Below are 24,896 nucleotides of genomic sequence, written 5' to 3'. Positions count from 1 at the left end.
CACCACTTAAAAAAAAGAGAAATCAGTAGGATATGATAAGGAAGCACATACCCAGGCCCTTTTGACATATACTCCAATGAATATGAATTGCTTGTCCCCAAATCCCTCCCCTTCTCACTCTTCTCATCCCCCACAGAAAATCATAATTACTGAGTCAATACTTCAAACACCACTTCCACTCTCCTTTAATGACGAAGGTTCTTCCAACATGCAAATAATAGCCAACAATGATGAAAATGTTCAACTACCTACTACGTCGTTCGACTTGAGCATGGAGGACTCTCGTTCTAGCTCAAACTAAACTAAACATTTTTTTGTTGTTAAGTATTCTTGTTTTTTCCTTCTTTGTTTGATCTCTCATTCGCTGTTTCGACCTTGGTTGAGCTCTCTCTAAGTTTCCTCGCCTGCACCCTATTACAGGACAATCAATGGCCCATCTTAAGATCATTCACTGGAACATTCATTCACTCATGCAGAACATGGTCGATTTGAAAATTCTTATTAGAGAACACAATCCTGATATTATAATGTTGAATGAAACCTTTCTTAATCCTAGTTTGAATATCCGGCTACATGGATACACTCTGGTCAGACAGGACCGAGATGACGGATATGGGGGTATAGCTGCTGCAATAAAATGCAGCATTCATTACACGGGTCAACACCAAATTTGACTTTGACTGCAAAGCATAAAATTTCGATAGTTTAGATCCTAATTAGACGAAAAAAAAATATATGGCATGAAAAAGTTTGCTTCTGTGTTTAGGAGACTAATTCAACGATATTATTTACAATAAATACAAGCAACATGTGGAGCCTATGGCTTGTCTTGATTTGAAACTAGAAAGTCAAAATATGCTTCATAGGCTTCAGAGGGAATATGAGATGTCTTTAATTCGTATTTCACGTCACGAATTATAATAAATTGACCACATATAAAACAAAATGCATCAGCATCGTATTCACACTTTCTTGGCGACATTTGAAGATTGTCTGGGCTTGTAAACAACACCTGATAGTTGTTTATGACTCGAGTGCCCTCTAGCGGCACCTTGTAAACGTAAATACCCCACCCTCATCGCGGGGTCATTTTGAATTATTAAAAATTATTAAAAAAATGGAGAGTGAGTATTAATACTATAACTATCACAAAAGCAAACTTTATACCAAAAAAGGGTATTTTCTTTTCGTGTTTGCGTATAATTAACCGGAAAATCCTAGTATAAACGTTAGGACAAAGAACGAAAATTTTTTTGTAGAGTCGTGTTATAGATTGGTCCCTCTCGGCAACTTTTCTGCAAGGAGCCAGATGATGGTTCTTGACGTGATGTCTTACCGAATGTTCTGTATCTATTCCCCCCTGACGTTAGACTTTCAGTCCCCTTCTTTAGAACTCTGTCCCAACATTTCACCTCCGAATTTCTGGTGGTGGGAGATTTGAATACGCAGAATCCGCAATGGGGACCCGGAGTTAGTAACCATAATGGTGTGGTACTTGAAACGTTTCTGCGATCCGAGGATTTCATCCTCCTGAACGAACGATGGCACCCCTACTCGGTTGACCCCCCAGGTGCCAACCCCAGTACTCCGGACGTTGCTTTTTGTATATCAATGATGGTCCTAAGAACCCTGTGGTCGGTTGACCGAGCTTGGCACCCTGCCTGTCTGCTCTTTTTATATTATATTTCCTAGTGGAGTATATTTTAATCCCATTAACCTGTACTCCACTAGGAAATATATTATGAAAAGAGCAGACTGGCTGGGATACACCTCCTATCTCAGTGATGAGATGCTCAGGGAGGGTTCAGATGGTGCAGAGATTGACGGAATTCTCCGCATCATTTCTCTTGCAGCCAATAGGTTTGTTCCTATGTATAAGCTCCCGTAACTGGCAATTTTAGATTTAACTGGTGGGACGACGAGGTAGCTGCAGCGGTAGAGGAGAAAAGGGCAAAATTTAGATCATATCGAACTTGACCTAACCATAGTAATTTCCTTTCGGTAAAACAGGCTAGAGCAAATTGCAGAAAGCTCATGCGAGAAAAAAAGAAAACCTCTTTCCGATCCTTCTGTGACAATTTGAATTTTATATCAGTCCCTAGAATGTGAAGAGCTGTCAAGAGGTTCTCTGGTGGTTTGCCCTCAACATCTATACCCCCGCATTCTAAAGAGTGCACGCTTACGATTTTAAAGAATTCAGAGAAGACGGACCCTAACCTCCCACGACTTGTGGAGGTTGACGACTCTTGCCCCCCGTTTACTTTGGATGAACTTCTTCAAGCCCTGATGAGGAGGAGATACTTCGCTCCGGGTATGGATGGATTATCCTATCAGTTGTTCACACATGCTCCAATGACTGTAAAACTTCATCTGCTCCGTGCATTCAATCAGATTCTGCGTTCTGGAAGAGTGTCTGACGAATGCAAGGAAACTTTGATGAAGAAGAGAAAAACTAAAAAATGAACAGATTTCATAGTTCTACCCATAAGTCAAAAACATGGAATGTCCTGATACCATAGTTAAGAATTTTAGTCGATATTTTTCCACCTGTAACGGAAGTTCTCTTCCTTCTACGATAGAAAACAAATGCCTTGGTTCTAGAAACTGTAAAAATTTTTTTTTTTCGATGTGGAGTTTGAAATTCTGAAAATTGTTGAAAGCTTACCTTTTTGAATTTTTTCAAAGAAAAGATGGCAACTCTTTATCATCCCCAAAGGGAACTTTCTCTAGACGAGACCATGGTGATGTGGAGAGGGCGTTAAGTATTTCGTCAGTATATCAAAAATTAAACAAAAAAACACAGATATGGTATAAAATTATATATGCTTACCGAACCTTATGGAGTGATATTGAAAATATCGATATACACCGGGACAATCGACAATTTAGGTGGAAAAAGACACACTAAAAAAATCGTATTTGAACTTATGCAAAATTATTTGGACTCAGGACATTCTCTATACTCAGACAACTTTTACAATTCTTTCGAGTTAGCAAATGAACTAACTAATCGCCGAACTTACTGTTCAGGCACTCTGAATGGTTAAAGGAAATATCCATTGCGCAATACTCGAATAATATCATTGTCGGCAAGTGGAAGGATAAACGTTCTATATATTTCCAATGAATATGGAAATAATATGATGGAGTATACTGACAGGCAAAGTAGGCCAAGGAAAAAACCTACGTCAATATATTATTACAACAAACTCATGGGTGGTGTAGACCACTAGGACCAACTGTCCTTGTGAGAGAAAAACTCTCAGATGGTATAAAAAAAAGGAATCCATATCATTCACCTAATGTTACTAAATTCTTTCTTTCTATATGAAAATATTCAGAAAAGAGCACAAATCTTTATGAATACATAATGTCAGCAATAAAAAAAATGTTGTTCATTCAGACAGCAAAAATTCCTACACTGAGAAAACCAGAAAAAAAACACAAACTGTCACGAATTACATCAAAAGGTGAGGATGGTCGGACAAAAAGAAAAAGATGCAGTTTGCCATGAGAGGAAAGAGAGAAAGATGACTCTATATTATTACGAACAAGTCCTGGTCAACCTGGGTTGTGTTGTGTGGGCAATTGCTTCGACATATTTCATAAAAAGAAATTCAAAATTTTCTCTTCATTTTGACCCTTGGTAGCTATTTTCATGAATGTTTTTTTCCAAATATTGCAATATTTAAGTTCCCAAAAATACGTTTTTGCATTCATTTGCGCTATTCAAGGATAATTAAATTTTTTTATATTTTTTGAGAATAAATGTATATATTTTTTTAATATTTTTTTAGAATAAATGTATATATATTTTTATGTTTCTTAAGGATAAATGTTTATATTTTGTATGTTTCTTATGAATTAATATTTATTTCAGTTTTCAGTTATAGTATTCACAGAATTAACGAATGTCACACATGCGTCACAGTGCGCACTGGACAACAAATTCGTCATCAGATGCGCATGATGACAACTTACCACCGTCAGTACAAGGTTGGCCGGAAGCTGGCGGAAAGGGGGTGTGACCGGGTTTTTCAGGTTTGGCGGAGGGGCCGGGAAGAAACCGTCTCAGTGAAGATGGTGCCCTTCAACGTGGATGCGATCAGGGAGGTACAGCTCCTGGAGGACATCACTCACCCAAACGTGGTGAGACTGACCGAGGCCTTGGTGTCCCCCCCCCAGACACATACATGGTGATGCCACTATACCAAGGAGACCTATTGGACCTGATTAATAAAAAGGACCGAGGGCGACGGTGCCGGGGTTCTACCGTATATTGCGTCAGGTGGCGGAGGGGATAGCCGCCTGTCATCGGGAGCACATCGTCCACCGTGATCTGAAACCGGAAAATGTGCTCCACCGAGACGGCCGATACGTGGTGGCTAATCTGGAACTGGCCTGAAAGGTGCAACCGCGACAAGGTCTCCTAACCGATCTGGTCGGCACCAGCTTATACTGGGCCCCAGAACAACACCGGGGAGACCCGTATGGAGAAGGGGTGGGCCTTTGGGCACTCGGGTTGGTGGCACGATATGTCGCCACCGGTCTGATCCCACAACCAGAAGACCGATACTCCGGTGCGGTGCTGGCAAGCTTAAGCTCCCCTGTCCGGTGGTTCATCGAGGGATTGCTCAGAACCGATTCGATCCTTCGGCGACCCGCGGGGCAATGGGATGGGGCTGCAGCCGGCGCGGCACTGCGTATGGAGGTTCGGACGGGCCCAGCCTTACCTCTACCGTTGGTTACCCTGCCACCACTGTCGAATTTCCGAGAGTAGTCAGCTCCTCTGAGGAAGAGGGTGGCGGCTCTCTTACCCACGGCCGAACCGAAGAGGCACCGAGCCCGTCACCACTTCCTTTTTCCGTCAGGCACAGTCAGGCGAATGTGGGTCCCACCTAGGGGAAAAACAACCGTAAGGAAATATACCCGTTTGTAACCGCCTTACTAATAACCACATTTATGGCCGTATGCACCGTTTGATTGAACGAAGCTTAAGCTCTAAACAGACGTTTAAGCATAGAATCTCTATGGAAAAAAAAGATGTTTAAGGAATTAATCTCGTTTAATGTAACGGTGCATACGACCATAAATCTGTTATTTCACACAGGGGTGTTAACAAATCCCTCTTGTCCTTTCAGATTGACCACCGCTGGCGATATGGAGTTGGGCTGGAAGAACCAAAGGACTCCGTCCAAAGGACTGCATATCCGTTAGGACCCTTAGAAAAACGCACCACGAACCTGAGGTTTCAGCCCGACTACTGCCACCGTCGGCTAATCGCCGGAAACGTAAAGGATATCTAGCACAAAAAGGAGACCACCGTACCTCCCCTGCAACCGAGGTCAAGACACTCGCCTACGAACTGGGCATTGAGCTTCAGACCAGACTACCGCCTGCCCAGCGTACTGTGGGAACCATGGGCCCAAACGTCTATCTCGAAATCTGTCCAGGTATGTACTGGCGGTGTGGACAAGGACAACATAATAGGACGGAATATACCGGCAGCACTTTTAGATTTTCGAAAAAAAATTGTTTGTGCTGAATTGTGCTAGGTTTGTGTCGTCGAAATTCTTCCTTTATTCCACACGGTTCTCGAAATGTTTCACAAAATGTATTGAATGAGCCAGCCCAGCACTTATCGAAAAAATGAGTTTTAGCAACTGAAACAGGTTGTACTTGTGACGACCTCCTGTCTCCATCTGTTGCCGTCTTCTTCTCCGAAGATAGAAACCTCGGGCGCCACCTCTAGTTTAAAGTGTTGAGGACACCCGGAACCTGTAGGCGGTATCCCACAGGTGACCAGGAGCTACAGTCAGAGAAAGTTATGTCCATGGGTCAGATGTTCATGAAGTTCGGACAGTCCCCTATCTCTGAAATATCTTAACCCTACATTACTCGCGTGGTCTACGATTGTAGACCATACCTATTCGAACGATAAAAAATAAATGTTGAAATCTAAGACATTGAAGTTTTCTCGATTTCCTCTCAAAGAGAAGCATTATTTTATCACAAAGTTTGAATAACAAGTGGTCAAATAAAGGATATCATCATAGAGAATCTTTGAAATATATCAACGTAATATTTAAAGTTAAAATAAATATGGTCTACACTTGTAGACCACGCGAGTAAATACGATCTAAAAGAGGGCGCGACTAACGCAGGGTTAAAAACTCTATTCGGGAGAAAAATAAAACAAACAATAACCATGAAACTTCTATTCAATATCTTCTATATACATAATGATGTCGTACAGGGTATAGGGTGAACAAGCGGTGCAGAAGCAGAAGCGGGATGTAACGTGCTTTTAATGTAGAAACTCTGATGGAGACGGATGAATGAAAGCATGATGAGTGAGCAAAGTAAGAATGCGGGATGAAGCGGTCGGAGTTAGAATGAAGCAAGAGCGTAAGTGAAATAGTGCAAGTTAACTCCACGTTGCGTACAAGCGGCGGGTGGTAACATGGGCAAAGTCGGTTATTATAAGCGAGACTGGTGTTAAGACGGACGGCGGTTTGCCGGTATACTTTGGTGAACAGAGGGAAAAACTAAACCATGGAACAAGGACGACGAACACACCCGCAAGGGTGCCCTCAGAATCCAAGGTGTCCCGAAATCACGGGGGCTGTACCCACCCCCCTAACCCCGGTGGGTGGCCTAGTTCGAAGGGGATCATACCGGACAGTTGTGTAGGATGGGCCGTTTGAAGCTAACATCGTACACCTCTGTACACTCGGAATTCCAGGAGCGATGCAGGCCGTTTGAAGCTAATGCATAATCTCCAAGAACTCGGGCGGTACGGTTAGGGAAAGGCGGGGTAAAAAAGGGGTATCAAAGGAACATACCCGGCAGGTGTGTAGGATGGGCCGTTTGAAGCTAACATCGTACACTCCCGCACACTCGGAATCCCAAGAGAGATGCAGGCCGTTTGAAGCTAATGCATCACCTCTAGGAACTCAGGCGGTACGGAAAGGGTGGGCTGAGCTAGAGACGGCGGAACGTACCTGACAAGAGTGTAGGATGGGCCGTTTGAAGCTAACATCGTACACCCCTGTACTTTTAGGATACCAGGAGACATGCAGGCCGTTTCAAGCTAATGCATGGCCTCCAGAACCCGGGCGGTACGGTGGAAGGATGACACGGAAGCATGTACGCGCCATTTGAAGCTAGCGTACACATCTACACATACTGGGAAAGTCCATGGGGTAGTGTAGGCCATTTGAAGCTAATACACAACTCCACGGCGGAAAGAAGGGTATGTGGGAAAATAAATAAACCGGCAAATTAACCAAAAGAGTAATTAAAATAATCATACCTGAGACCTTGCCCATGTGTAACCCTTGAATGTACTTACTATCTGGTATACTTCTCGGACGGTTGATGGAACACTCTGGCTTCATTGACTGAATTTACGAAATCGCTCGAATTTATACCCGGCACGGCCCTTTTTTATACAATTGTCAAATGCGCAATTAAACAAATTCGGCATACGATATCCCCCCTTGACCTCACGTTGAAGACATCGCGATCCGGGAACACATGGGTCCGCGCGGCCTGAAACCGGTCGACTTAATCAATTCACGTTACGGAAATTTGAAAATGAATAATACGGAAACAAAACTAATTGAAAATTTGCTTTGTTACATCCCCCTCCTTCTTCGGCTAAAAAAAGAAACTTTTTTATAATCTCTACTACAAAATAAAATTTATTCTAAAATCACAATAAGAAAAAAAAAGAAAACAAAAAGCACTGTCACGGGTGACCAGGCTGGAGCCCCGGATGCGGTCACCCGAATTAACTCGCACTGCACTCCCATGTCCTTTTTCCTGGGCCTTTCGGTGGCTCCCTTCGGGCATCCACAATCCCTGGACCGGGTTCCCACCAGTCCGCACCTGGAGCAGAATATTAATGGGGTTCTTCTGCAGGTTCGCCGGTCGTGGTCCGGGTATCCGCAGCGCCAGCACAACGGGTATCTTGCTACCGGTAGGTAAACCGGGGTCTTCCCTTGGGGGTCCGGAACTGGCGGTGCAACGTCTCCCTCCAATTCCACCTCCTCCTGCAGCACCAAAATGTCCGCATCTCCCATATTGAATATCTGGAAGCACACGGGACAAAGGTCTACAAAAACAAGTACAGGCAGTCTTCAAATTAACTTTAATTCGGCACCAACAAAACAAAATAAAAAAAAACTAAAGTAGGCACTAAATATTGGACGGGATTTTGATCCACCGCTGTCGTCCTCCCACCAGCAGCTTCAAACGGAAGTATCGGTCTGCCGGCCAATTTACCGGACGCAGGTTCCTGGCCAGGTCGCGCATATACGGCGTCCAGTTCGCCACTCCCGGGGGTGTCTGAGAAAGTAAATGGCCGAACTCAGCCATTAATTCCTCCCTGGTAGACGGAGGCGGCGGAGGAGTTGGGGGTAACGGGCTTATCGGCCTGACCACCACAAGGTCGGGGAACAGCGGTTTCCATTCCCTTTTCCTCTGTGGTGGTCTCATCTTCAAGGGTTTGGTCGACTTGGACATTCTTTCTGGAAAATAGTTGAGGGGTTTATTGTAGGGTTTGAGATCCTTGACGTGGATCTGCCTGACTAGCTTTCCGCGCTCGTCCCGCAAATCATAAACCACGGGTGACAGCACCCGGCAAACAGTAAACGGTCCGGTGAATTTAGGGGCTAATTTTGCGGTAAAATCGTTAACGGAGCGCGAAAGAGGATGCTCCCGCTTCATCACCCTATCACCGATATGGCATCTCCAAGCGCGGTGTCTTAGGTCGTAGTGCTTTTTCTGTTTGTCGAAAGCCTGGGCCAAGTGTCGACGTACTAGAGTGAAGATTTCTTGCAGTCTACCCAAGCGGTTGGTGCGTTCTTGTATGGTGGTAGGACTAGGGTCGGTGTCAGCTGTAGTCCTTCGTAGCCTCGCGATAGATCGTCTTTGGAGCTTCCAATTCTCGGCCAAAGTTCAAGAAGGCGGGAGTAAAGCCTGTGGATTCCTGGCGGGAGCTATTGAGGGCGAAAGTGAGTTCATGCAGATGGCTGTCCCAATGCTTATGATTGTTCTCGCAAAACTGCGCTATCATGGTCTTCAAGGTTCGGTTTGTCCTCTCTACGGGGTTACACTGGGGTGAATAAACTGGTGTGACTCGATGTTGAATACCCATTTCATCCATCATTCCACGAAAAAGCTTGCCAGTGTATTGTGACCCATTATCGGAGATTACTGTTTTGGGGCACCCGTAGCGAGTGATGATCTCTTCATAAAGTGCTTTGGTTACGGCCGCTGCGGTGGCCCGGCGAATAGGTCGGCAGGCAGTCCATTTAGTAAAACGGTCGTGGAACATAACCAGGTAAACATTCCCTTTAGATGATCGGGGTAGCGGTCATATCAGATCTGTGCTCACAGTTTCCCATGGTTGGGAGACCGGGCTCGACTGCATTTTTCCTGGTGGTTGTTGTTGCAGTGGTTTATACGCCTGACAGGTGGGGCAGTTCCGGACGTACTTGCTGATTTCTCGATACATATTGGGCCAGTAGTAGTGGCGGGCTATGCGAGCGGCGGTCTTAGCGATCCCTAGGTGTCCTGCCGTTGGTTGATCATGGTTTTCGTTCAAGACAGCTTCCCGTTGATAGGTCGGTACACACAATTTCCAGGGTTCTGTATCTTCCTCTTCTTTTAAGTCGCTAAAATCCCAGAAATGGCGAAAAAGTCTTCCTTCTCGGACCGCATAGTCTGGATAATTTTCTGGTTGCTGTTGGACTTCCTCTATTTTCCGGTCATACCAAGAACAGTTCTGTGTACCCTTCTCTCCCTTTCCGGTTTTGGCGGTGTGTATTGTGTTGGTCGGCTCCGGCAAAGGTTCTCGGGATGGGGCGTCGGCCACTTTATTCAGGACTCCCTTTCGGTACTTGATGTCAAAACCGTACTGCTGCAGAAAAACTTTCCACCGGGCTATACGTCCTGTTGGGCTCTTGATGGAATGAAGCCATTTCAGACTCTGGTGATCGGTAATGACGGTAAAATGATAGCCTTCCAAGTAAGGCCTCATTTTCTCGATTCCCCATACTATAGCCAAACATTCCTTTTCCGTGACGGAGTAGTTACGTTCAGCAGGTTGTAACGTGCGACTGGCGTAGGCGATTATACGGTCGTGTCCCTCTTGGTTCTGTAATAGCGCCGCTCCAAGTCCGTCTTCTGAAGCTTCAGTTTGCAATTGGAAAGGTCGATCGAAATCGGGACATGCTAGTACTGGGGATTCCGTGAGACATTTCTTTAGATCCTCGAAGGATTTTTGTTGAGCTTCACCCAGGACCATCTCCTTCCTTTCTTCAACAAGCTCGTTAACGGAGTTGCTACTTTTGAAAAATCAGCTATGAACCTTCGGTACCAGGAACAAACGCCTAAAAATAGTCGCAATGCACGAACGGTAGTAGGTGCTTTCATTTCCAAGATGGCCCTAACCTTGTCCGGATCGGTACGGATTCCCTCGGCCGTGACCTCATGGCCTAAGTATTTGAGGGCGCGTTTTCCAAATTCGCACTTCTCTGAGTTAAGCTGTAGGTTGGCCTCTCGAAGTCGGCGAAATACTTCTCGTAGGTTTTCTAAATGCTCCTCGAATGTTTTACCCAAGGCGATGATATCATCCAGGTATGCAAATGCTCGGGGTTCCTTATCCGGTCCGATGATGCTATCCAATAGTCGTTGGAACGTTGCGGCCGCTGAGTGTAATCCGAAGGGCATAACTTTGAACTGGAACAAACCCCTAGATGGTACAGTGAAAGCGGTAATTGGTCGACATTCTTCTGCTAACGGAATCTGTCAATATCCCTGCTTTAGATCGATGCTCGAAATATATTTTGCGGCTCGTAGTCGGTCGAGTATGGCCGAGATATATGGTAGTGGGTACGCATCTTTACGGCTGACCTCGTTTACTTGGCGAAAGTCGATGCAAAATCGGGGGTTTCCATCCTTCTTCTTCACAATAACGACCGGGCTGCTCCAAGGGCTGCTTGATGGCTCGATGATTCCTTCAGCCAGCATTCTACCTCTTGGTTGATGAGCTGCTGCATTTTGGGATTTTGGGGCCGGTAACGCTGTTTTATCGGTTCCTTCTTTAGGAGATGTATTTTGTGTTCCACTAGCGGTGTTGTTCCTTTGATGTCCTTGAACTTGGCTAATTCCGTCGTTAAGAATTCTTGTAGTTGTTGCTGCTCCCTCGGTGTCAGCTCCAAGTGGGATCCCGTCGGCCTCTCAGCAATAGTGTTAAGAGACTGGGTCGGTAGCGGTTTTCCGTTGATCATAATTTCATCGGCGGCCGGAAATATTTGTACCTTGTTCGGAATAAGGAAATCCATCCCCAGCAGGACCTCATGACTCAGCCCCGGCAAGTACATCAGGGGCATCTCGTATGATGATGTTGAGCGGAAGCTTGACGGTCAACGGTATTTTTGCTATACTTCCGTCAGCTAGTAGGGCGTTCGGTATCCGTTCCTGGGTTGTAGGCAGTCTTTTGGCCTTGCACAGTTCCATAACGGTGTCCCCGAAGTACGATCTGGAGGCTCCAGTGTCCAAAAGAGCTCGGAACACCTTCCCAAATATCCCGACCTTGATGTGTGGACGGCGGTCTCCCTGGTGTTCGGTGACGGCACACGAGGCGGAGGGAACGGGGGTCGGGCATGGCCTCGTAGCAAACCTTTCCCTACTTAGTTTCCCGACCTGGGACAGTCACAATCGCGACTCATAATTCCCTTTCGTCCGCATCTTGAACAAAACAACACTGCTCGGTTCCTACAATCCCCTCTTAAGTGGCCGGTTTGTCCGCATTTCCAACAAGTCGGAGATCTGGCCGGATGCTCTTGTTTTGCAGGATATGTCGCTCGTGTTCCTGTTGATTCCGGTGATCTTCTCACGGACTCTCCGGTTGTCGACGGGTCATTCTGGCGGCGGATTTCTATCTTGAGAGTCTCTATTTCCCGGACTTTGCTCAGGAACGTGGGTATATCTTGGACGTCTTGGCCCCAGAGCATTTGGCGGTAGTCAGGTAGCAGGTTTCTCTGAAGTAAGGACAATTCTTGAATTTCGCTATACCCTCCGTGTCTTCTCATGATAGTCTGGAGGTCGGTTATATATTTTGTAACGGCCTCGTTGGGTTGTTGCTGGCGTCGGCGGATGTCCTCCTCCAGGGTGATGTAATAGTCGGTCGGAAAATAGAAAGTCCTGAAAGCTTCGGTGAAAGCAGATCACGTAGTGAGGCTGCGTTTATTGTTCCTGAACCATAGGGAAGCATCTCCGGTCAAGATTTGCGGTAGGCCTGCCAATATCCTTTCTGGATCTAGGTTAAGTTGGTGACGAACTTCTTCTATCCTTTCTAAGAATGCAGCCGGATCTTGTAGTCCATCGAAGCTCACTCCATACTTATGTAAGTCCACGGGGTCGGCGTGGCTGGAGGTATTCTGCGGCGGTGGTGTCGGGAAAACAGGTGGTGCCAAGTGGATCGTTGGGTTTGGGGTCGCTTGGCCATTCTTGATGAACTTGGCCAACCTTTTCCTCATCTCGTCTACCGTCCCATCCCTGCGAAGATGGAATTTATCCAATTCCAATCCAGGCTAAGTCCGGAAAAAAGGTAGGACTTGAAGTTTTTTTTGAAAACTTGAAAAATAAATACAGTCCACTTGATCTCAATCCTCCAACGCCTGTAGGGTGTCCAGCTTTAGCTTCCGCAAAGAAGCATTGGGACGAACACTGCTTTGTAAACAGCTGTCTTGATCTTCAGATTGAGGTGGTGATTTTGAAATACTCTGTCCTTCAGCTTCCAGAATGCCTGTGATGCCGAATTGATATGGTTGTGTATTTCCGTGTCCAGGTTAGCCCCAGTATTTATGAATTTATTGCTACCCAAGTATTTGAACTCGACCTGTTCTAGAGTTTCATCCTCCAGGCTGATATCTGTTTGTACGCTTTCTGGCGGACGAACCAGGATTTTGGTTTTGTCAATATTGGCCCATAGCTTCGTATATATGTTTATAGATGTCCAGCATTATCTGTAGATTCTCTGGGGTGCTAGCGATAAGTGCGCAGTCATCTGCATATCGAAGTTCTGTGATAACCTTTGAACGGGTTTTTGCCATTTAAAAATGAAATCGACGATTTGCTCCTTCGTAAATTCTTGCACTAATTTGTCAGGAGCAAATTAACTAGAAAAAATTGTTGCCTGACAATGAACTCAAAATAAATAACGTTGATATTATAATTTTAAGTGTTCGTTATACACAGATTGTGTTCTGCATAAAGAGCCAGCAGACGTTTTCCGTTCGAATTGATGCTGCCTGTGCCGTGTTTCCCTTTTATTCCTTGCCTCAGTTCTGAGTCTTGACATCTACCCACTCTGGCGTTGAAGTCTCCAAGGAGAATAATTCGTTCCCGTTTTGGAATTTTACTCAATGTAGCAACGAGTGTTTCGTAGAAAGTGTCCTTCAAGTTGTCAGAGGAGAACCACTTGTCCGGGATTTACTCTTAGCAGCCAGTAACTTTAGTTGACCCGAATACTCATTGCTAAACCTGCGGCGTAACAGGGTCCTCATGTTTGTTTGTAGATCATCTTACGACTGAGAGACGTCTCATGTACAGCATCACAATCGGGAATCCACATTCAGATTGGTCGCGCAGAAACATAGCTGGAGTTAAGGCCAGTAAATCTTCCGAGTCACTTGAAAAGTACGTAAGGGGTCTAGAATTTATTATGGCTTCGCAGTCGCATAATATTGTAAGGAAATCTTCATAATATAACGATGTACGACCAAGTACTTTTCGTGGCAGTTACTTCAGCACATCTACTAGACGTTCCCAGAATCCACCCCACCATGGAGCTGCTGGTGGATTAAAACGCCAATTTATCCGTTGTAGAGAAGAATAATTGGAAATATTCTCCTCTTCTTTTCTTTACCGATCTCTTCCTCATTACGCATGACATCTTCTTGTGGACATAGTTCAGGAATCTCATAGAGCCTGTTGTAGCATCGAACTTAAGTGGACTGTATATTCAAATAGATGTTGAAGCCTTCAATTCCTACCTTTTGCGTTGCACTGTCCTGGTCGTTCCTGAGTGGTTCTTGATGCGGAAAGGTTTTGATTTGTAAATCGTAATCTGGAGCTCACCAAAATGCACTGGTTTTGAAGTTCGCTTGCAGAAAACGTGAAAATTTTATAAAACTAACTCACATTATTGGAGCGACAATTCCTTCGGAATTGTTGTTTCCATTTATATTTCATTCTTTCGATGCGCTCGGTTAAGCGCTTGAACTGGAGTGCTGTGCACACAGTATTCCTTCTTTATGTTTTGTTTTGTATTTTCCGGGCCAGGATATGGTCATAGTGAGCGAACCCCCTCAACTTGGCCGTGGTCCTTGATGAATGTTTGCACATTCGATGACTGCGGAAAGTCGTTGAACTTGGGAGCCCTGAACTGTTATAGGAGTCTGCAGAGAAAGTGAGGTTTGGTTCAGTCTTTGCGTGACAGGTGAAGTATCGTGATGAGAATATCTCAAAACGCCGTCCCAAGATCGCATAAGACTGCCATCCTCTGTTCGGAAGATTCAGTGCTATACTCTACTGACGAGGGAAAATTATCCCGAAACCGGTCTACAGTTGCACTTGAATGTTTCGAGTTCTCTGGGACCTCCTGACTAACTCACATTATTGAAGCGACAATTCCTTCGGATGCGCCCGGTTAGGCGCTTGAACTGGAGTGCTGTACATACAGTACTCCTTCTTTTTGTTTCGTATTGTATTTTCCGGGGAATCAGAATTACGTGAGTAATTTTGAAGTGAATTTATCTGAGAACTTGAATTGAATAGAGAATTTTATGTACATGGATTTTATGTTAGGCACTGTAATTAAAAAAACACAATGAAATATGCGGTTTTAACAGAGCCACGTTTCTTCAAATATCTGACAGATTCGAAATATCATTAAGTTATGCTCATCGAACGCTCTTCAGAGTTATTGACTCAATTCAGAGTTTCAAATCAGAATTTATAAAGTGGCCAAGTAATGAAGACAAAATCCGAATAAGCTCTGAATTCGCGAAAAAACAAGGATTTGTTGGGGTTATTGGTGTTGATGGTAGCTACATAAAGATAAATAAACCTGGTAAGGACCAGGATTCCTATATGAACAGGAAAGGAAAAGGAAAGGTTATTAAAGCATCTTGATCCAAGGAATCGTTGACCATAAAAAGGCTTTTACAGATATCTATTGTGGAGAAGCAGGTTCCTTGCATGACTCGAGATTGCTTAGAAAATCTAATATTTTCAAAAAAGCTGAGTAAGATCCTGCCTTTTTTGGAGAATATTATCTGTTGGGAGACTTTGCCTATCCATCACTCTGATGGCTTGTACTTCCCTTCAAGGACAATGGTTCCTTGTCTGAAGAACAAAGATTGTTCAATTATAAATTGTCATCGACACGAATTGTGCTAAAAATGCCTTTGGCCTTTCAAAAAACAGATTTCGAAGGCTTCATCATTGTTCGCGCCGATTCCTTAAGAATCAAATCAATAATGGTTTCATTGGTTTCAGTTAAGATAAGATAAGATAAGATATTTCTTTATTTCAGATAAATTCGAATTATATGAAAAGTTACAATAAATCTAAAATTATATGAAATGACGTCACAAAAATTTTTAGTTCACTCAGTAGCTTCAAAATAGTCCCTGAGGTTGTATGGTTCCAATGCAATCAGTAGTAGATTTTTAACTTTATTTCTGAACAATTTATAGTTATTTATGCGTTTTATATCATTTGGTAATTTATTGAAAGCTCTGATGCTCATATAAGCAGCGCTCTTCTCAGTTAATGTTAATCTATGGGTTGGAAACATTATATTTAAATTTCTTGTGTTGTAACTATTTACGTTCTCAGGTATGAAACTACTCCTATTTTTATGTAAGAACATAAGGCATTCAAACAAATACAGGCCATAAACAGTGAAAATTCCTCTAAATCTAAAAGTTCCTCTACATGATTCTCTAAATTTCATTTTGTAAATTATTCGAATTGCTCTCTTCTGAATTAGGAATATTTTCTCTAAGTTTTCATTTGTTCCCCAGAAAATTATTCCATATTATTCCAGTTATTTTAAAGAAAGAAAAAGCAAAAAAAAAAACACATGCTTGCGACCTGCACATATGCTCAGTTAGTTTTTGAGATTCGTTTCGTTCACTTCCATATAGAAAGTTAGTTTCTCGATGATTATTTAGTCTTAGAAATCGGACTTTGGAAAAGCTAAGAAGAGTTCGTGGAAATCAAAAGTGCAGTGCCTGAGTGCCGGCGTTCTAACCTTGCAAGGCAGGAATATATTTGCCACCTCAGCGCTCTATCTCTCGCCACCTACCGATCATCGTACCGTGAGACGTTTTTTATACAGTCCATTGATTGATTTATTCGGTTCAGTTGAGTCAATTAGGAAATAATTGAGGGCTCGGACAATCATTTTGAGATCCTGGATATCAAACTTATTGTGAAATGTGTGATGGCAGCCTGTCTTTTACACAATATTCGTCTCAGGGATAATGATGACTCCATTGACTGTTAAACAATAAGAGTTGGTGATGAAGCAGAAACCACAGAGCCTGAAGTTGGGGGTACTTCTAGCACTACAAGAGACAGAAGACATATCATTCTCGAAAATATGTTCAGAAGGCAAATTTAGGGTATTAAATTTCTTGTGTTGATGTTCATTGTATATCACCATGGCAAATAAAATTCATTGTCTTATCGAATGACTGGTATAATTGATATAAGTTTAGTATCACAAAAAACAGCCTTTCAGTATACATATATCTCATGAAAAATATGAAAATAATTATTATTATCATTAACTACTACAAAAAATTCAAAAAAAAATGTCTATTTAAGATTATAAAAAATATGTAAAAACAAACAATCTGTGCAGAATACATATAAAGTATAGAAAAAAAGAGTAAACTTGATTATTATATCACAAAAATCAGTCCAAAAAAATACATAAAACAAATATCAAATCATTAAAAAAACCATAAAAAGGTGAGTAACTACTAATACAAAAGAAGGTAATTGCAACGAATATATACATATAGAGTATGCAACAAAGAATATTTGTTCATATCACGAATATCATGGTCATTATTATTCATATAATTATATCACAAAAATCAGTCCAAAAAAATACATAAAAAAATATCAAATCATTGAAAAAAACCACAAAAAAGGTGAATAACTAGGTACTAATACAAAAGAAGGTAATTGCAACGAATATATACATATAAAGTATGTAACAAAAAATATTTGTTCATATCACGAGTAAAAGTGATAATTATTATTCATATCACAAAAATCAGTCTCGGAAAAATACACATAACAAATATTAAAACAAATATTGAATTATTGAAAAAAACTCAAAAAAATAGAAAATAACAAAAAAAATCTGTTAATTGAAGTTGAAATTCTCTTTTTTATTTAACTGTAGTTAATACTCTTCAAGGAGTTCTACCTTTCTCTCCTCCAACTAAATTTTTCGTTTCTCCAGTTCCATTTTCTGCCTGTGCCGTAACATTTTATTTTCCTCCTTTAGGCTTTGGAAAGTGCTGTTTCTTTTACTGGTGGAAGGAGTTGAAGGACTTCTGGGGGCAGAGGAGGTGGAGGCTACTGCAGGATTACTGGGGGCAGTGGAGGTGGAAGGTCTTGTAAGGATGGAGGTTGTGGGATTAGGAAGGATGGATGTTGAAGTTGTGGGATTAGGAAGGATGGATGTTGAAGGTTTGGGTTTAGGAAGGATGGATGTTGAGGGTCTGGAGAAGATGGAGGTTGAGAGATTGGAAGGGCCAGCAATGTTTATAAGAGAAGCTGCTGTAGGTTCAGAATAGCTAGAATTCTCTGAAATGAAATTAATATTAATAATTTTGATATACATTAAGAGGATACAGATTATATGTATATAAATAATTTCATTAGGCAAACAAATTAATTTTTAACATGATTTTATTCTTAAAATGTTACCTTCTTCATCGAAACTGCTCTCCAACGCGAAGAGGCATTTATTGCTGGGTTTGCTACCCAGAACAGCATCCATCTCATCAAAGAAAAGGAATCTGCTTGGGGCTTTTCCGGATCGAATCTTTTGGTCTTTTGCCATTTTATAACTTCTGACCAGGGATTTCTATTTATTTTGAACCATGTTTGTATTTACTGAAAATCTCTGGCTCAGCAAGTCATTACTCATGCTCTCAAAAATGGTTTTCCTCTTTTTGGGGTGGCTCAAGTTCTCATAATGAGCCTCCATCGATTTAATCAAAGAAATTACCATGTTATAGTGCCATGTTATATGCGATTCCTGAAAAATGAAACATCATCTAAAATTTTCTACTTCCTTTGTTCTCTGGCTCTGGCACTGGCAATGCTGGCTCACATCCTTCATTTGGCCCTTCACCTCGAATGGAGTTTTGGACCAATTCAATCACGAATTGTTGATCTTATTAGAGTTAAATCATAAATATCTAAAATAGAAATCACTTAGGAATGATTTACTTACCAGTTCCTGCTCTTCGGATTGATTCCTCTTCCAAATGTAGCTCATGGATCTTTCCTTCATATCCTACACGGTAAACAGATATATTGCTGCCCATTTTCAGCTCAACAAAATAATAAAATATAATAAATATTCAACAACAAAATTTTAACAATAAATAACTGTTTCTAAACCTAAATGACTGAGTGAAACACAAATATAAATAAACTGTCAAATATGATGTGTTGGACGGATAAACCCAAACCTGCCACTGCGACCAAGCAGTCTATTGTAGCACACAGGCAAGCTCATAGAGCTAGATCTCTCCCTCTAGTCCCATCCTACCCAAAAAGGAGATGATGTCGGAGGGGGAGTGATTCTTGAGTTCCTCTAGGATCATCTTCGGAGAGCCAAAAACTCCATGTCTGACCCTGTCTGCCGCCGGGCAGTCACAGAGGATATGCTCAATTGTTTCGTCTTCCTCTAAGCAGAGTCTGCAGAGTGGGTCATTGACGATGCTGAGTTTTTTGAGGTGGGCTCTAAGTCTGCAGTTTCCTGAGAAAACCGCTATTATAGATCTCAGATTAGTTCTAGAAAATTCTAGCCAGCCCTATGCGAGTGACGCAATCCAGGACGGTTGCGCCAGTGCTCCAGGACCTTTTGTCTTATCCAGCTGTTGTTTCGGTCCCTGATTAAGGAATTAGAAATTCCTATACTGGGTTCCGGGCCAATAAGCGTTGATGTCGCGCCTTCTCTGGCTAGAGCATCCGATGCATCGTTGCCACTGAAGCCAGAGTGTCCAGGTACCCAAATCAGTTGCAGTCTGTTTGAACTTCCCAATTTGGTGAGTTTAGATCTGCATTCAAATACCTGTGCCGAGTTGCATTTGTCTGCCGCGAGAGATTTGATCGCAGCTTGACTATCCGTAAGGATTTTTATTGATCTGCCCGCCCAGCCACTGTCAAGTAAATGGCTTGCGCACAGATCAATGGCGAAGATTTCTGCCTGAAAAGCTGTCGCCGACTTTCCCAGACTAGCACTGAGTTTAGTCAGCGGTCTACGGCTGTAGACTCCGGCTCCAGATCCCTGACTGGTTCTGGAGCCATCAGTAAACCAGCAAGGTCCTTGTAAATAGAATTCCTTGTGACGGAACCATTCGTCCCTGCTTGGAATCAGAGAAACGAATGTTCCATCAGTGCTGGTTCTTGTGATTATTTGATCAGTTCTCATGCCCATCACCTCGTCAGCCTCCAGTTGGGCCGACAGACGACTGGGCACGAAAGTGATTTTGTCAGGCTCATTTACGGTAAGGTGGTGGAGCCTGTGGGTTGCTAGTCTTGCCTCTCCCTGGACAAAAATGTGAAGGGGAGGGAGGTCTAATAGCATCTCCATGGACGCAGTTGGAGTAGAGCGGAATGCCCCCGAAATCATGAGGCAAGCCGTTCTCTGGAGTTTGGAAATTTTATTTTGGGTTAGAACGCGTTCAGTGCAGGACCACCAGGCGACACAGCCATAGATGATCAATGGTCTGATCACCGTGACGTACAGCCAGCGGAGCTGCTTCGGCGCTATCCCCCATGTCCTTCCACAAATCCTTTGGCAGGCCCATAGGGAGTGCCTGGCTTTGTGGATGACTTTTTCCACATGGGAGTTCCATTGAAGCTTCCTATCTAGGGTAATGCCTAGATATTTGGCCTCCTCTACGAGTGGAATGGTCTTCCGTAGAGAGTTGGAGGAGAGATTTGAAATTTTCTTCTCCTGGTAAAGGGGACAATCAGGGTTTTACAGGGGTTCACACCTAACTGCTCCCCATCACACCAGCCCTGAATTACTGTTAGTGTTTCCTGAAGAGCATCTGAGATGATGACTTAAGCCTTGCGGCTTTCACACTCCTCTCTAGAGGAAAATTCACTTATCCCAGATATCTCAGATATCAAAAGGATTAAGCTCTGTTGGAGCCCTTTCCAGGTTGTCGGGCTCGTGGTGGTGGTCGGGTCCGGGTCGCTCCTCGCCTCCCTGCTGTAGGTTGGATTCCTGCTCCACTCGCACTTCCTGTCGGAGCAGACGGTGTTCCTTTGCATTCCCCATGTACTTGCGTGCAGTTCTCGCCGTTCCTAGCAGTACCGCCTTCTGCATGAGTCTACAGATATTTTCGTCCAACTGAAGTTTCCTCAAGTTCTCTAGTAGTTTCTTCGGTATCAGGCCTGTAGATGAAATGACAATAGGGATGGTCTTGATATCTTTCAGCTTCCACTGTCTTCTGGTCTGTTCCTCGAGATCTCTGTATTTTGAAATTTTTTCAGTGTGCCTATCTAGAAGATTGTTATTATTTGGAATTGCCACGTCGATGAATAGTGCTCCGTCCTCATCCTTATTGAGCAATATGAGGTCTGGTCTATTGTGGGTTATTTTTCGGTCTATGAGAACCGTGCGATCCCAATAGAGCTTGTGATGTTCGTTTTCCAGCACAGCATCCGGATGGTAATTGTAATAAGGAACCTTTTTCGAAGTTAGAAGTTGGTGTTTTAGTGCCAATTCTTGGTGAAGAATCTTGGCAACAGCATCATGTCTATTTTTGTACTCCGTGCCCGCGAACTTCTGACATCCCCTGGTGATGTGCTGGATAGTTTCATGTGTCGCACAGCCATAGCGACAGCTATCGTCCGCCACTGAGGCATCCTTGGCGATGTACTTCATGTAATTTCTTGTTGGAATCACCTGATCCTGGATGGCGAGCATGAAGCCCTCTGTCTCAGGAAACAACCTTCCGGAAGTCAACCAGTAGTTCGACGCAGATATGTCGACGTAATCATGGTTGACCTCGTTCTGGTGCCTCCCATGCAAAGGTTTGCCACTCAGTTTCTGCATTTTACTTTCTGCAGAGTGTTCGACGGTTTCCAAGTGATCCTGTTGTAGCTTTAATGGTGTAGAACTATCAGCAACACAAACTACTCGATGGAGTTCTGACGAAGCTGCCTTGCTCAAGAAATATTTTCGAAGTATTTCCTGGGACATACGGTTGGACAAATCAACAATTCCTCTACCCCCAAGATGTCGTGGCAGCTCTGTCCGTTCTATTGAGCTTTTGGGGTGATGTTTATTGTGTTTAGTCAGCATCGTCCTTATTTTTCTCTGTAAAGCTGCTAAATCGGTGGTCGTCCAAGAGATAATACCAAATGAATAGCTCAGCGCCGAGCAAGCGTAGGTGTTAATCGCTTTTATCAGATTCTTGCTGTTAAGACCAGTTCTCATTATCCTCCTCAATCTTCGGGTGAACTCCTCCGTTAATTCTTTCTTCATCTGGGTCTGATTGATTTTTCTTGCCTGTTTTATGCCTAGATACTTGTATGTGTCTCCTTCCTTTAATGCTTCAATTTCTGCACCTTCCTTGAGTTTGAACGTACCATCTTCTATTTTCCCTCTCGTTATGTTAAGCAGTCGACATATTTCAAGTCCAAACTTCATTTTGATGTCTTCCGAGAATCCTTCCACCATTTTCAGCATCAGTTGCATTTGTTTTTTGGTAGATGCGAAGAGTTTCAAGTCGTCCATGTAAAGGAGATGATTCAGTTTCATCATAGTTCTACTACCGCTCTTGATGGAAAATCCGTAGTCCGTAGAATTCAATCTATGAGACAAGGGATTCAGGGCCATGCAGAACCACAGAGGGCTCAGCAAGTCTCCTTGGAAAATTCCGCGTCTTATTGGAATAGGTTCTGTTGAATTGGAGCAATCTGCTGCTTTCATTTGAAGACTCGTACGCCAGGTTGACATGGCGTTTTTCAGGAACTCAACAATATTGGGATCCACCTTGTAAATCTTCAAGATCGTCAGGAGCCATTCGTGAGGTATAGAATCGAATGCTTTTTTGTAGTCTATGTACGCAGCGTAAAGATTCCTTCGCTTGGAGAACGCTTGATTGCAGATAACCGAATCTATTATTAATTAGTTGTTCTTTGCACCCTCGGCTGTCTTTGGTGCATCCTTTCTGTTGCATGGCGATGATGTTATTTCTTTCGCAATGTTTGTGAATTCGGTTTGAAATGCACGATGTGATTAATTTGTACATCGTTGGAAGACATGTGATTGGTCGGTACTTGGATGGGTCTTCTGTATTCCTTTGGTCTTTAGGTAACAAGTATGTTGTGCCATGTGTAAGGAATACTGGCATTCTTTCAGGATTTTCAATGACATCATTTATTGCGGAGGTCAATTTGTCATGCATGATCCACAGTTTCTTGATCCAGAAGTTCTGTAATCCATCAGGCCCAGGTGCTTTCCAGTTGTGCAGTCCTCTGATAGCTGATTTTACTTCTTCAATTGTGATCATGTCATGCTGCATCGGCTCATATTTTATAGCTTCAGATTTTTCATCTTCAATCCATCCGGTATCTCCATTGAAGTGAGGTTTCGTTGATAATTGTTCGGTCCAGAATTGTTCAATGGCTTCCTTTGGTGGTAACTTTCCATTCTCTCCATCCGACGATGTGAGTGACCGGTAGAAAGATTCTTCCTACTTTTCGAATGAATTATTGTCTCTTTTCCGGCTATAATTGCTTTTATATCTCCTCAGGCGTTCTGCATACAGACTTAATTTTTGCTTCAGAGTGTCGAGGCAATGGTGAGCTGTAGCATTCTCCGTCTCTCGTTCTGTGTGTGTCCTGTTTCTATCCATGATCTCTTTGGCAGCTTTCACAACCTTTCTTCCTCGATTTCCGTTCAAGTACTCCGTCAGTCGTCCAATGTTTCTTCTTAGCCTTTCTGTTTTGTGTTGAAGACGTTTCTGCCATGCTGGCGCGTGTAATTTTGGACCATCATTGTTCGTTCGGCGAATTCTTGCCCCCATGCTTTTCGCTGTCGTTAGCGCTGCACAGTGAAAAACTAGATGCAGATATTCCAATGAACTTCCGCTCTGTAGGTATTCAGGTAAAACGTCCTTATTCAAGATGTCGATTATAAGTGACAGTTTCTTGGATGTATTGAGTCGTGGAGGTGCTACTCGATGAAGAGGATCTGTTCCTTTCAGTTCGGCAAAGTATCTCCTCATGTCAGAGTCAACTTGTCGGTGGAGGTCTTCCCTATCGTATTGGTGTTCAGGCTCACTTGCGTTGCAAGATGGATTTTCAGTATCAGTTTCTTCTGCCTGTTGTTGCCCAGGCATGTGAATTTCATCAGAGGTGTTGGTGTTATTCTCTATTGCAGGCGGACGCTGAAGTTCTCGTTTAATTATTATTATTATTATTAAATACAAAATAGAGTCGAGGCCTATTAGCCTTTTATGACTCAATACAATAATGAATACAAAATCACAACCAGTATGGCCCAGCAGAAATGTTTGAAACAAAGAGAAATCTCTACAAAAAGGAAAAACAATAAAGAAAAATTTCTAGCATCCGAGGAACAAAATTCGAAATAGAACGGAAAATATTTTTCACTGCCTCGAAATCAGAGCACACCAATCGTCATATCTATTTTTAAAAGAGTTCACACTACTAGCGTTCACAACCTCAACCGGTAAGCTGTTCCAAACACTGAACACTCTGTTGGGCAGAAACTTCTGGCGGCTTGTTGTCCTGAAAACTTCCTTGGCGAGCTTAAAGTTGTGACCACGTAGAGCGTTATTGATGTTAAGTGGGAACATGTGTGACAGATCCACCCCAAAATGTCCGCGAAGAGCTCGGTACGTCACGATGAGATCTCCACGCAGTCTACGATCCTCAACAATTGGCAAGGAGAAGATCTTCAGTCGCGTTGGATAGTCAGGACGGAGATATCCATAGGGCAATCTCGTTGCAAAGCGCTGCACCGACTCCAGGAGGTCTCCATCGTACTGATAGATTGGATACCAAACCGGCCCAGCGAACTCGAACACCGGTCGAATGTACGTCTTATACAGAAGGGAGCATGTTGTGATGTCCATACTTGGGAATGACTTGTAGAACAGGTATAGCATCTTCTTCGCTTTTGCTGAGATATTCGCTATATGGTCAGACCATGTTAGCGTTCTGTTCACAACCAAACCCAAATCCACATGAGAATCAGCACACTGGATCGGCGGCCCATTTAAGTAGTAGGGTAAGAGTGGATTGTTTTTCCCTATATGAAGAACTCTACACTTCTAAACGTTCACCGACATCAGCCATGCGTCACACCACTCAGCAACAGAGTTCAGGTCATCCTGGAGAGTCCGGTAATCAGTTCTGGGATCTGCGTACAGCTTCAGGTCATCAGCGTATTGAGAACACCTGGATTGAAGTAGTGGGGGGAGGTCTGCCACATAAACAAGGAACAAAATTGGACCTAAAACTGTACCCTGGGGCACTCCACTTGACACCATTCTGAGCGTTGAAACAAT

At 43.2% G+C, this 24,896-nt stretch overlaps 1 protein-coding gene across 1 annotated transcript; it reads right to left on the bottom strand.

The window, feature by feature from the left end:
• Positions 1 to 23,972: 23,972 nt before the first annotated feature.
• LOC123322409 lies at positions 23,973 to 24,461 on the bottom strand. Its single transcript, XM_044910356.1, has one exon. It carries the CDS (start codon positions 24,459 to 24,461, stop codon positions 23,973 to 23,975), a length of 489 nt encoding a protein of 162 aa, XP_044766291.1.
• Between the last annotated feature and the right edge of the window lie 435 nt (positions 24,462 to 24,896).

Source organism: Coccinella septempunctata, chromosome X (genome assembly GCF_907165205.1).
Source record: "Coccinella septempunctata chromosome X, icCocSept1.1, whole genome shotgun sequence".
NCBI lineage: Eukaryota > Metazoa > Arthropoda > Insecta > Coleoptera > Coccinellidae > Coccinella > Coccinella septempunctata.
This window is presented reverse-complemented; position numbering and strand designations above follow the sequence as displayed.

What these genes read in the sequence shown, in the direction of transcription:
- LOC123322409 (XM_044910356.1), bottom strand. Translation starts at nt 24,461, where the DNA reads ATGGACATCACAACATGCTCCCTTCTGTATAAGACGTACATTCGACCG.